The sequence below is a fragment of the Balaenoptera physalus genome (genome assembly GCF_965194825.1).
Source record: "Balaenoptera physalus genome assembly, chromosome: 6".
Classification (NCBI taxonomy): Eukaryota; Metazoa; Chordata; class Mammalia; order Artiodactyla; family Balaenopteridae; genus Balaenoptera; species Balaenoptera physalus.
Window position 1 is genome coordinate 13,084,815 of NC_138885.1, and position 13,663 is coordinate 13,098,477.

The 13,663-nt window shown below is 43.2% G+C and overlaps 1 protein-coding gene across 18 annotated transcripts in view; it reads left to right on the forward strand.

Annotated features, from left to right (window-relative positions):
• Positions 1-13,663, forward strand: part of CLASP1 (cytoplasmic linker associated protein 1) — a 261,977-nt gene that overhangs the window by 180,039 nt on the left and 68,275 nt on the right. For 12 of the 18 annotated variants that reach the window (XM_082465781.1, XM_082465779.1, XM_082465780.1 and 9 more), the window contains 2 exons: positions 4,451-4,558; positions 12,361-12,464. In XM_082465781.1, the coding sequence (XP_082321907.1) occupies positions 4,451-4,558; positions 12,361-12,464 (212 nt within the window). Of the gene's footprint in view, positions 1-4,450; positions 4,559-9,283; positions 9,347-12,360; positions 12,465-13,663 lie in introns of all 18 variants that reach the window. The other 6 variants (XM_082465786.1, XM_082465785.1, XM_082465770.1 and 3 more) reach the window with 2 other exon arrangements.

The following is a 13,663-nucleotide window of genomic DNA, read 5'->3' on the forward strand; positions in this document are numbered from 1 at the left end:
CCTAGGTTTCCTGCCAGGGGAGCCTTCCCAGAATCGGTCCTGTTTTGATGAGGTGTATAAGGTGGCACTAGGCGGGGTGGGGAGATGAGGCAGAAAGGAGCCTGTGCAGAAACGGTCAAGACGAGAGGGAGCGTCGTGCGCCCTGGGACCGCTAGTGGTTTACCTGACGATAGCCGAGGATGTTTGTCACGGTGGGTGGGAGATGGGGGCAGAGGGACTGGTAGGGTCCAGCTCACGAATGTCCTTGAAGGCTCCCTGAGCTTCGAGAAGGCGGTGGGGGGCAGGTATTTAAGAAGTAGAATCGAAAGGACTTGGTTTGACCAACATTTCCGAAGCAAGTGAGAAATGTAATCAAGCCGTGGTTTTGTTAAAATGCTGCGTGATGCTGACCTTCTGTGGGCATTACGGAACATGGTCCCTGAGCTGACCAGTTATCTGCATCCAGTGATAGCAAGTAATGTGGATACAACCAGAGAAAGTATCATGACTGCAATATCTACTGATAAATTTCAGATTTGTTGTTGTCACATACGTGTATTTGGATCTGGTTTTGTTTGGAAAATACATTTGATTTCAAACCTAGGCTTGAGGTTTCAGCTGTCCTTTTCCCACAATTAGTTAAGTTTATAGGATGTTTCTTGGCGATCCTGACTCGTTTCATACCGCTAAAAATTCTTTTCTTTTTTGGGATTTTACTTTTTAAATTTATTAAAGATGCCATTTTTACCTTCTTCTTGAAATTGGGAAATAATCCAACCTCGATTACCTAACATGACTCTAGCACCTGGTAGGCTATGGTCTTAAGTATGAAGTTTGCATTGTGGATAGTTGGAAAGACAGCATTTAATAAGCCTTTGAAAGAAGTCCTGTGGGACGTCATCCATCAGTAAGAACTAAATAGGGAGCCTGTTAACCTTCCAAAGCGTTCTTATTTGAAACATCATTTTGAAGAAAGTTGTTTCCTTGATGCTCGTTAAGGGGATTAGTTGTGGATGGAGCTTTGAGGTCATACATACAGTTCTGATTAAAGAAGATACTTTATTTACATTTTTGCACATTGTGAGAATATACATACACAGATATAAAATATATATGAGTAAAATTCATCTTTCCACGTTTTCCCTCTAGTACCGCTTAGAGATTCCATTTTATGGAGTGTCAGATATGTTAGCATTTTTCTGTAATAGAGTGTATATTTCTTTGATCATTTAGTATATACTGGGTATATGTCTATGTGTCTAAACATTTGGTTCACTGTATAGCAACTTTAAATATAAATATTCAAAAAAAAGTAGGAGCATCTTTTAAGAATATTTTCTATAATCCCCAAACCAGTTAATAGTTTTCATCATAGCTTGGAATTTGCCCTGAGAAATAATTCTAGTTATCTGCAAATTGTATTTGGTTCAACTATGCCTTTTTTTGTTTGAAATAATATTTCTTAACTAAATTTTCCTGTCTCACCTGTGATAAAGATGATGTCAGAGCTCTTTTTCTGTAGCATTTAAGGTTTCTTAAGCAAAACGGGATGTAATTCCTGTTGGATAGCTAAGAAACAGAACCCTGCCACGCCCTTCTTTCTGAAATGTATTCCTTCATAAACTGAGCAAATGGAGGAGTGTGTGTGTGAATGTCTAGGCTAGAGAGACGTTTCAAGTCTTTAACTTCCGGGAGTTTTCATTGTTCTTCTTGTACTTCTGCTTTTGATAGGAATTCTGGTAGGATCCTTCCTTGAAAGACAAAAGTCAGGAGTTCCCTTAAAACGCTATAAAGGTAGAGTGTCGCTCAAGGAATGAAAACCAGTCAGAGGGTTTTCCAGGCTTCCCAGTGTTCCGTGCAGGACTCCAGAACTCCCTGAGAAGCCTGCCTGCTTTTAGGAAGCTCACGCGGCAGGTGTGTTTTATCGTCTCTCCCTCCTCCTCCAAAACCTGTTCACACACAGAACGCTCACTCTTGGCACTCAGTACACACACAGGGTGATTCGGTATGTTGTGGTGTAGCTTTGACGCCTAATCAATTAGTCTTTGTAAAAATCGTTAATGTGTATACTTACTTTAAATCCTCCTTGTAGGTTAGTCTTTGGAAGCGGTGTTGCAAGTAAGGGGGAACTTTTTCCTCTTGTGTTTTAAATTATCCAACATTTGAACTGTTGATTTCACCGCTAAGTGTACTTTAATGAAGTTTGGGGCCAAACCGTGCACAGAATTGTAAACAGAATTCTTTTTCTCCGTGTTCCTACCGGCCATATGTTAAAGAAGGTGGTCAGGACAGATGGGTGAATGAACGTTCTCTGGGCCAAATACGAGGACGGTAGACCTCGTTAAGAATTATGATTGTTGTTATTTCACATCGCATCTACCTGTTCCTTCTCACGCTCTTCATTGACCTCACAAAGCAAGCTCAGCCCGGGGAGGGAGCAGAGATTCCCCACTGCTGTAACATAGCTGCTAACTTAAAGAAGGGAGTGAGAACTATGTGAAAATTCAGACATAATTGGACAAGAGCTCTAAGAAAATGGTCAGCTAAGCATGCCCATGTGTGAAGACCTATCAGGACTGTCCTTACTGCTTTTCAATGATTGTTTTGGAGTGGCCAGTGGAATAAGACAAGGTTTTCACATATGCCTTTCAGCAGGGACCGCAGACGTACCTACGTACGTACCTTATCTCATGGTACCTTTTTCATTTAAATAGTGGGGACTCTGTCTCACCTTCCTAAGTGGAGGCTGAGATCTAGAGTGGCTGAGTGGCTGGACCAGTGAGCTAGCATGGAGCTGGAGAGGGCATTTCTACATTAGATGTGGTAGTGGCCCCCCTAAGGACTCCTTTGTAGGTTTTATGCAACTTTTCATTTATTGACGGGGTCAGTAGATACTCCCTAGTTTTTTAAGTTTAATTTAGCACCTGTTGCTTTGGCCTTCATTGTAGGAGCAGGAGGTGTTTAGAATGTTATCAAGAACTGCTGATTAAATTGTCACTACTACTCTGAGTGAAAACTCAGTGCTTCCACGTCACTATAGCAAAATGAAGGAGAGTTTAGGAATTTCTAGAGAATTCCAAATGAAGCCCCATTTTGACTGATAGCTGAGATTGCGTTCCTGGGCTTGACTTTGCCTTGCTCGCCAGCACAGACCTGATAAACCTTTGGACGTCACTTAGGTCCCTTTAGGGTCTAATTCACCTCTGGTACTGAGCAGAGACCACAATAGGAAGTTGGTTTGGTTTTTCACTTCCATGTTCTTGTAATTCAGGGAGTTTTATGATTCTGGTTTGTAAGACATTCTTGTTACGGTTTGGCCGTATAATAAATCTACCTTTGCTCTGAAATTACAGGCTTTGCTCATTGCAATGTAGTAAACATGGCGGTTTTTACATCAGTGAATCAAGTTTATATTTTTCAAAACTTCTGAGAAAGGCATTTCTGTCTAATCCAGAATTAGTAGATCCTCTCAAGATGGAAATATTTGTTGTTCCCATCAGCTGTCATGCAGGCGGCTACGTGCTTTCAGTTTGCGAAGTTGTTTTTGAGTATTTTGCCAGTACTGCGTTTCTGTTATCTCAAAGTAAGTTGAAAAATAAGAAAATCATGGTCTTTCATGAGATTTATGGCCAAGTTATATTAGCCGTTAGGCTGTTCATGGGGTTCTGTCGTCTTAGTGTCCTGTGATGTGAGAAAGTAATTGGCTGTTCTCAGGCCAGTGGATGATCTTTAAGCATGACTGTTGGGATTATCAGGCCACCTGGGATGGACTCAGGTGTGAGGCTGGGTGAGTGGAGGTGCTTGGCTAGGGGTGACAGACGGATCTTTTTGGATTCCATAGAAAACACAGGAATTCATGTCGAGACCAGTGAATGAGGGGTTAGCAGTCCCGATTCTTTATATCTGCACACTCATTTGCAGCAGGCAGGTTCTCTAGCAGGGTCCGTCCTCACGACTTCTCTTTGTAAAGAAGGCCAGGCTGGGGGAAGTGAACAGTCTTCCTTTTTATTAGGTAAGTTCATGGAGTTCAGTGACCAGAGCCTTTATTCTGTTTTTAATCCAAATTAAAGTATCTTTCTAAGGACCCAGTGCATATGAAAATGACTGTGGCCTTTTATTATCCTCTCAGGGAGGAGTGTGGTGAAACCATAGAAACTGATCATTTCCAGAAGACTTTGGATCTCGTATATTCTGATCCAGTTTGCTCTATTGGAGAGCTTTCTATTCCATTTCTTACCTTTAGGTGTTATTTCACCTTCCTACTGAAATGCCCAGCTTTGTGAGGCCGTGGGCAAGTCCAGCTTTGCCCACCCCCCTCCTGTCGTCGGCCCGTCAGTCCGTGAGGCCCGAGCAGGGGCAGGCGCGGGCCGTGTCGCGATTACGTGAACGGAATGTGACTGACCATGTGTGAGTTTCTCTGTCTTCACTAAGCTTGTCCCCCTTCTCTGAAACCCCTCATGCTGCGCGCTAGCACGGAGCAGCCGTATCCCTCGACCCAGCATGAGTCAGGGGTGCAGCCGCGACGCCAGCCGCGAGAGCAGCCGCGATACGAGCCCCGCTCGGGGCTTCCCTCCGCTCGGTGAGTACCCGCCGGCCGGGCTCCTGGGGCTCCTCCCGCCCCGCCGGGCCCAGCCGCCTGCCTCCGTCCCCCGCCGCTGTCCCGTGGGCCTCTCCGCTCCCGTCCTCTTCCCGAGCCTCCCTTCCTGTCCCCTCTGCATGCTCGGATTCTGGCAGTTCCCAGTTTTCACATATCAGGGGAAGAAAGCACCCCTTCGCTCTGTACTGTTGTCGCTTAGGACCACTTGCTCCGGGCAAGCCCGTCTGCGAGGTCGCTGCCAGCGTGTGGCGCAGCTCAGCCAGGGCCCATTGCTGCTTAAGAGCTGAGCGCGCCCGAAGTGTCTCCGTACTCAGTGAATCGCTGCAGCCTGTTTTGAATTTTACCAGGGATCAGCCCATGCGTGATTCACTTTAGAGAAGGAAAAAAAAAAAGTATAATCATGATAACATTTAGGAAACTAAGCGCGTGCTCGGTTTGGGGGTGAGCACATTAATCGAAAAAGCAGCATGAATATTAGCTCTCGTTCTGTTAAACGAGTCACTTCAAAGCTTTCTTTAAAGCAGTCTGCAAATTGCTTTTGGATAAATGGCCTAAGTGTACAGCACAATGCAAAACCTTGATGTTCACTGTTAATTATTAAGATACTTTTCATTCTTCCTGGGCTCAACAGGCTGTTTAATGTTTGTGATCCGGTGTCACCCCAGGACAAAAAATTTACAACATTTGGTGGCCATGGTACATGGTAATATTGTACCTCTGATCACCAGTGCGGTGTCAGTTGGGGCTGCTTGTCTGACACACGCCCCCCGTTTCAGTTTTCCTTACAGCTAGAATTTGTACTTCAACAATTTCTAGTATTCAAGAAAAACAAGACCAAAAGAGCAACATTTATCCGTTATAGAATATTGAATTTACATTTTCAATTTCATTTTAATAGTCTTCCCTTTCTCTAAAATGGACATATATCTTTTTACCTAGTGCAAATTATTAATCCCCGAAGACGTCTATCAACACGTACTTTCACACACACACACACACACACACAAAGAAAAGAAATGTTTTGTATTCTTCAGTAATTGTGTTTTAGTTCTTGGGCGTATTAAGTGCTGTACAGCTGTGTATTTTCCTCATGATAAGCATGGCAGGTAGAAATCACTTTATACCGGTAGGGCCTAGGCCTGAAGTTATTCTCTGGAACTGTGGACTGCAGCAGTCTGTTATTTTGACTCTAATTATGAAAGGGGTCTTTCCAATATAAAAATGTCACTCTGGAAGATGGATGTTACAGCAAAAGCATAAGGTTTTAATATTTGCCACTATCTCCTTCTAATGTCATACACTCCTTCCCAGTATCTTTTCTCCCCCGATTAGTATCAGTACTAAGAATCTAGACCTATTTCTTCATGACCACTGTCCCTCGTGGCGTTCTCAGAAAGAGCAGGCGGACAGATGCAGGGCCCTCTAGACGATCACCTGACTTGGTGAGGAGATACCTGTGTGAGGTGTCCTGCTTGATGGGCATGAGGGCCTGAGTGGGGCAGCTCACCTGGTCCCTGCCAGCTCTTCCACAGCAGTCCACAGCATTAGATCAGAATCCTCAAAAATCCGGGGCAGCAAGGGTGAGTTTTTTTCTGAGTGAACTGGTGGTTTTTCCTTTTAAGTTAAGGCTGTGTATCTATGCGTCCTTGTTCACGATTTGACCTTCGAAATAACCTGTTCTATAAGTGAACAGTTCAGTCTGGTTCTTGGTTATCTTGCCTCTTAGAGTTCAGTGTTTTTATTTCACATGTACACTGCTGTTTTTGTTCCTGTCCATGGAAGCAGCCTTTGTGACCCAGCATGTGGTCTGTGGACCAGGCAAGGTGTGCTGGATTCTTGAGGTCCTGATTGGACCCTGAGGAGCTGAGGGATCCAGTCTGATTTCCACTGAAGTGTTTTGGTGACAGCCCGGGTTGTGGACGTGTGTCATTGCTGCTACCACAGCTGGAGCTGTGGCTGCAGACATCTCCCCTTCTCACAAGCTCTGGCACCAGCGTGGTCTTCTGTGTGGTCAGGGCAGGAGTTCACATCATTTCAGCTCGGTTTTTAGACCATGACTTTTTTTCTTTCTTGTTGGGTTAAATCTGTTCATAAAAGTGCCGTCCAGCAAGAACAGCACCAGTGCCCACGTGTCCCTGGCACCGTGCTGAGCGGTCAGTGGGCGTATAACCCTTGCGGGTCCTGTTCAGCCTCTGGGACAGGTGTCGTCGTCCCTCTTGTCTGGATGACAAAACCAAGACCTGGGGAGAGGAGGCCACTTTGCCAAGGCCACGCGGGTCTGACTTCAAAGCGTGGCTGTTCCCCTGCCTCACCTGAGGTGTCTTTCATTGGTTCCTCCGAAATGTACTCGCTGCTTTCTGAGGCCTCTCCAGGCTCAGGTACGGAGAAAGTGCTTGGCCACGTTTCGGAGTCGGGATTTCCAAGTGTGGCGATGGCACCTGGGAATTCGTGGATAAGTCCCAAAGGTTGCTGCCCCCTGGGGAGCTTCCTGCGCCCTTCGGAGAGTGTGATGTTTCCTTCTTACTCTCATTCACTTTAATGTTCATTTCCTAGCCCCTTCATAAGTCAGTGAGATTTTGCATTAGCGCCCCTTTGAATCGACTTACGTAGCCAACCTTCACTTTTTAAAAGAAAAGGACAGAAGTAATTCTGTTTCAGTGACTACATATTGGGTTTGAGCTTGCATTTTTCTTAAAAAGTTATTTTGGACCATTTTAATGGTATGAATACATAGTGACAGTGACAGCTTTTAGGTGAGATTAAGGCTCTAGGAGTCTGCTGTCAATGAGGCTTTGACGTAAGCGGGTCCACCTTGGATTCCACTGTGGGACGTTCACTTGAGAACGTGACAGAGGACTTGTTACGTGACGGATTTGCTGTAGAATATTCTGTTGAAACAGAACCAAAGGATGACTTTATAAGGAACCTTCAGATCAGGTGTTGCTTAAACATGGTTTCCAGTTTAAACTATCAGGATACGATACCATTGTGCTTGTACAAGAAATGAATAGTTTGCTTCACTTTTACAAAGTGTTTTGCCAGTTTCCTTATGTAAGGAAAGTGATTGTTTTGTAATACCTGTTTTAGAGCTTGCTGACTTATTTTTGTGTATCTCGAGGAATTAGGGATTTTCTTTTTCTTTTGCATGCTGGTAAAAATTTGTCCTTACTGACCAGGTAACCTTTGCTGTTCAGTACCCCTTATCCCGCAGATATGCACATTTCACAAGGTGACATGAGCTTAAGTAAATAAAATTGTATTGAAGAGTTTGGGGTTTTGCCATTTCATGACTAAGCATGTAAATGTGGGAGGATTCTGGACTCTGGCACAGCTTAGTGTCACTCTGTGAAACCTATGAACTCTCTGTGCTACAGTCACTGTGTTCTTTCTAAGTAATGATAGAAGCATGTTATCTTTTTTTTTCGTTTTTTTATTTTTTCTTTTTTTGAGGTAAAGAAAAAGCCACATATTATGTGGCACTCGGGTCAATAAATTCAGGTTTGGACCCAAGCCTGTATTTCATAACTGTTTCTAAAAGTTATTCTCTCCACACGAGGATGGAGTTTGGTGTATCTTTTCTCAGACTGATGGACTGATGTGATTATTATGAGTACTTGCTAGCAAAATAATATTTATTAACCAGCACTGCTGCTGTTAACCACCACGGTTTATTCTGTGCCTGGCAGTGTTTCAAGTGTTTGATGTATAGTCTCTCCTAATTCTCTTAACTCCCAAGAGGAGGGTACCCTTGTTGGCCCCATTTCACAGATGAGGAACTGAGACACAGAGGGGTTTAGTACTTTGCCCAAAGCCCACACAGCTAGTTGAGATCTGACCAGGACTTGCCCCCCATGTGTCACGGAGCTGGTGCTCATAACCAGAGGCCTGCAAATGCCTCTCCAAGGAAGGCTGTTAAACTTATTACAGCCAACTTTCCAACAGTTAAAACAGTTAATTAATCATTAGGATATTTCCGCAACAGAACAGCACACATGTTGACTAGGGAAAATGGAATTCAGTTGTTGAGCCCCCTTTTTTCTTTTTAATTGATTTATTTTTTAATCTGTGAAGCATAAAGTATTTTATTTCTTTTTTATTGAAGTATAGTTGATGTACAACATTGTGTTAATTTCTGCTGTACAGCAAAGTGATTCAGTTATACATACATACGTTCTTTTTCATGTCCTTTTCCATGATGGTTTGTCACAGTATATTGAATGGAGTTCCCTGTGCTCCACAGTGGGACCTTGTTGTGTATCCATCCTGTATATGAAAGCCCCCTTTTTGTGACTTCATTCTGTGTCTGTTGAGAGAACGTCGTGAACTTCTCCGCTTCTGTTTCTGGTGCATGGTCGCGTGTGCATCGCATCCTGGCGGGAGGCGTGGCCCATCCTGCTGCTCCGCCCCCTCGGCGCGCCCCCGGCGTCCTTCCCGTGCCCGGTCCGTGGTGGCGACGGCGGCTCCCGGCGGCAGCGTGCACCCGGGGCGGGGCCGCGGGGTGCACAGGCAGCCCTCCCCCTGCGCCAGCGCCCCGTGTGCAGCCCGGGCATTGGCGCTCGCTGTCCATTCGCACCCCACACCATCTCTTTCCGTGAGGAAACACGGCCGCGTTGGGAGCGGCCCCGCGTTCCCTCGGGCCTGTGGCCGCTGCTGTCTCGGGATCTCGTGTGTTAACCCTGTGGGTGTTGCCGTTCCTTTTACCTGCAGCCTCTCGACGTCATTCCAGGTCCACTAGTGCTCTCGCCACGGCTGACTCTGTTGGGCAGTCAGGTGAACACGCGCTCATGCATGCCATGCCTGTCCACGCTCATTGTCACATCTGTTCCCATCAGTGTCCGCTCGCACTCGGCATGTATGCACCTCATATTTTCTTTCCCCCCACGATGTGCTTCTTTTTTTTTTTTTTTAAGTTGCTGAATGTTTATGGTCCTGTTAATAGGCCGTAGATGCTTTGTAGCCTGTTTGAAGACATCATTTCTCCAGTGTTCGTACTTATGTTAAAACAAAACAAAACAAAAGGATGGGGAAGCACTTCTGCCCCTCCTTTCACTCCCTCCCCCAGGAAAACAGCAACCCCAGATAGGTGTCCTGAAGGGTCCCTCGGAGGAAATGGGGTATGGACGTCATCCAGCAGAGGCTTTCGTCTCTCAGTCTTAGCTCCCAATAAAGTGGTGTCTGTTAATGCTAGTTGCTACCATCCGGTTCTAATTACTTGGGGGTACTATTTAGTGACCAGATGTTCCAGATTATAGCAAATCTCATTTCATATGTATTGAAGGAAATGGATTGTCCTAAAGCTTTTATGGAAAAACAAATCATGATTAGGATAATCAAGTCAGGCCAAAGGTAGCCTTTGCAGCCTGCAGACCCGAAACACTCCATCTCAGCCCCATTATAACAATACCCCAAATGCCCTGGTTAGCCACTGGGGCAGAAAGTGAGCGTACAATAATGCATCAGTTTGCCGGATTTAACTGGCATCATTTTGGTACGCTAATAATCCCTAATGACTGTAGTTTATCAACTGAGTACAAGGCATAATCTATTAAATCAGACTGTTGATGGTGACAACTGTGACCAATTTACTGAGTTAGTGTCTCTGTTTTTCCTCTAAATGAAGCCACCTATGCATTTTCTTATGTATTCTCTGATTAGGATATTCCCCTGAAGATTATGGGCCTGACTGAGGGCACAGTCATATATATCCATCTCCTGGAAACTGGACAGTACCAGAGAGAACGCAGAGTAGATTTTGGTCTGGTGAAAACAAAAGGCTTATAAATTTTCTTAGGTCCAGACAAACATTTCCCCTTAAGATTTGAAATTCAGTTATCTACAATGTATATCAAATGATCTGCAGTCACTGTGTATGGCAAAGCTGTATGCCTCTGGGAAGCACAAAATAATTGCTTTGTTCTTACAGTTTTAATTTTGTGTCTGAAAAAAGCAGTATTATCCCTGGAGCAAGAATTGCTGGCATGAGACCTACTTTTTTTTTTTTTTTTTTTAAAGATTCTGTTTTATTTACGTTTATGCTGGGTAATTTTTAAATGGCTTATAACTGAATTACTTTCATTCTGTTACTCATAAATCCCATACTATCTACCCTTTTTTAATGGAAAAAAAAAGACTTGAACAAAGATCATTTATAAAACTATGTGCATAATAAATCTCAAATTTATAATGTTATTTCAGGTGATGATTTATATTCGAGAGAGAGAGAATTGTTTTGTGGTCTTTTTTTAGTTTATTTGGCACATTAAATCACCTTTTAAACATACAAGTAATGGTGAAATTCAGTACAAGCAACAAGTGCATTAAAAAAGGGGATAGTATAACATACAATTTTTGTTTCCCTCTGAAAATTCATAACTATATAGCTTTTGATTAGCAGTGTTTAAATCTTTTTCCCCTTTCTGTGGCAGTGGAAGGTATAACGTTTCAAAGCTGACAATTTAAAAAAGCTAAATAACGCTTCACTTTTAGAGCTCCCCAGTTTGTAGATGATGTCTTGTTACCTGCCCAAAATTTTAAATATATCATTTTATAGGAAAGATCAATTATGTAAAACAGACATTAGCTTTCTTTGATTATTTTTTTTTCTAAATGCTTCATTACTAGAATATGGTACATGCAGAGATTTTCCTTGTCCAAACAGTGTCTTATTTGTTAACAAAGAGAAAGCATTTTTAATCTTAACATTTTTCTTCCAAAGGTTGATTATACATTAGCATTTTAAATAAGAACCTTTTACCGGACTGCTTTGTCTTGAGCTGCCACGGCTGTGAGCAGCAAGGCCTCACAAGGGCAGTGAGTCCCAAGTAATCTCAGCACTTCTTAAGGAAGGCTGGTCAGCTCACGGAATGGGACTTCTAAAAGTTAGTCTTTCTGGATTCGGCGCTTTCACTGCCATGGGCCAGGGTTCAATCCCTGGTTGGGGAACTAGGATCCCGCAAGCCGTGCGGCCAAAAAAAAATTAAAAAGTTAGTTTTTATTGTCCGCGCTTGTAAACAGGCATAGAATAGCTGTTTGAACTGCTAAAGTCGGGAATTTTTTTGCATTCTGTCCATTTGGTTGACACGTATAAAGATTATCCTTTAAAAATCCTTTGAGGGACTCAGGAGAAATTTATATTATCTGAATGATTAATGTTTTGCAGCGAAGATACTAGCTTTTCGTGGTGAAGATTAAAGAATTTTAATAAACTGATTTTTAAATAGCCTTTGGTGACACAGGCATCATGATGAACAAATACCTAATATTAATTGAGCTTGATAACTGTTAAACAGTGGAGACACTAATGAAAATTTGCACAGAGATCAGTTTAATACATTTGTTTCAAATTTTAACTTTTTATTACACATTGCGTTAGAGCTCATTGATCAAACCGTGAAGCTTTCTAATTAGTTTGACCAAATATCAGGGCCGCTAGCCTATAGAGAGAATGCTGTATACATGAAAAGACTACCCTCATGGCCCAGCCACCTTGTATAATAAGGTCCCCCCCATGTCTCAACACTTTTCAAAAATAGACTGTCATTAAAGAACCGTTTCAGTTGTCAGGATGCTTTTTGGCACGATCGTATTAAATGTGAACAGTGTAACCTCTGCCACTGATAATAAGCAGGTCAGGCGTAGTTGAAACTACACGTCAGGTGCAGTGAAAATTAGCTAGAGATGCTTCCGTCCTCTGTCCGGTAAGTAGGACGAGGCAGGAGCCGTCGCAAAGAAATGAAAACACGTGAGTTAAAGTGACACATCTTTTGCTTTTGTTTTTTAACTAGACCGGTTTGGGCTCGGCCAGGCAGGAAGAATACCTGGCTCTGTGAATGCCATGCGGGTTCTGAGCACCAGTGCAGATCTGGAAGCTGCTGTTGCTGATGCTTTGGTAAGAGGCACGACGTGTGTGGAGTCTCTTTGAATTACTCACCTGCGTTTTCCTCGGTCTTAACAGGAAGTAGTCTCCAAACCAGGTCACTAAATCATCTTTGACACTCTTTAAACTGCGTAAATTTGTATTATTGTTCGTTTCTTCTTAAACTGTGAACTCTGTACGTACGTGAAAACTGGCCTTACAAGACACATTAGCATCAAGTACGTCTTCTGTGCTCCTCAGTGTCAACGAAGTTGTGATGACATCAGGCTTCTCTGATGTCATTGGGCTTCTTCTTTTCCTTTTTTATCTTTTTTTTTTTTTTTTTTTCCCAGCATTTCCTTTATTCCCTTCTATTGCTTCTGTTGCTTTACAGGCTTTGATGGCATAGCCTAAGCATATCATTGTATAACAGTAGGTCATAGCGTTTGTGGTTTGAAAATCTTGCGTTGATTCCATTTCCCTCACTGGTTGTTCCATATGATTTTATGTTTGTTTGTTTAAATGAGTCCTTAAGTCATGATTTACGGCAACGTTCCCAGATTTTAAGGTGGACTCTCTGAGGGTGTGAAGCACCAGTGGAGCGTGCTTTTGCATTGTTATAATGTAATGTCTAAAAAAGCAACATAAAGTGATTAGAAGTCCTTGAACTTGTGGTTATAGCAAAAAATTCCTAAGTAGAATCAGCCTGTGGTCAAACTGCCTTTTAAAGATGCATTTCAGCTGGTAGTAACACAGCCTCTTGTACTTTCTGGTTTATGTGCTCAGCATTTAAAATAGACATTCTTTAGAACTGCCTGATCTCTGGTCTTGCTTGTACTGTTCTAAGACTTGTTCTCTTCTAATGAACAAAGGTAATACCCTGCTTTCAGACCCTGAGGTTTTAAATCAAGCCCTGTTTCATCCAATCAAAACTTTATAGCGTGTGGCCACAGTGATCAGACCCCTGAGGTTTTAAATCCAGCCGTGTTTCATCCGATCAAAACTTTCTAGTGTGTGGCTATAGGATCAGACCCTGAGGTTTTAAATCCAGCCGTGTTTCATCCAGTCAAAACTTAATAGCGTGTGGCCACAGTGATTCCAACTCTCATCCCTCCCGGCCCTCTGTCATTTATTCCTGCTCAGCCAGATTTCTCTGGCAAGCATCTGTGAGCAAGCAGTTTTCCGCTCTCCTCATGGTTTCACGGTGAGGGCTGCCCGGCCAGCTCTGTTCC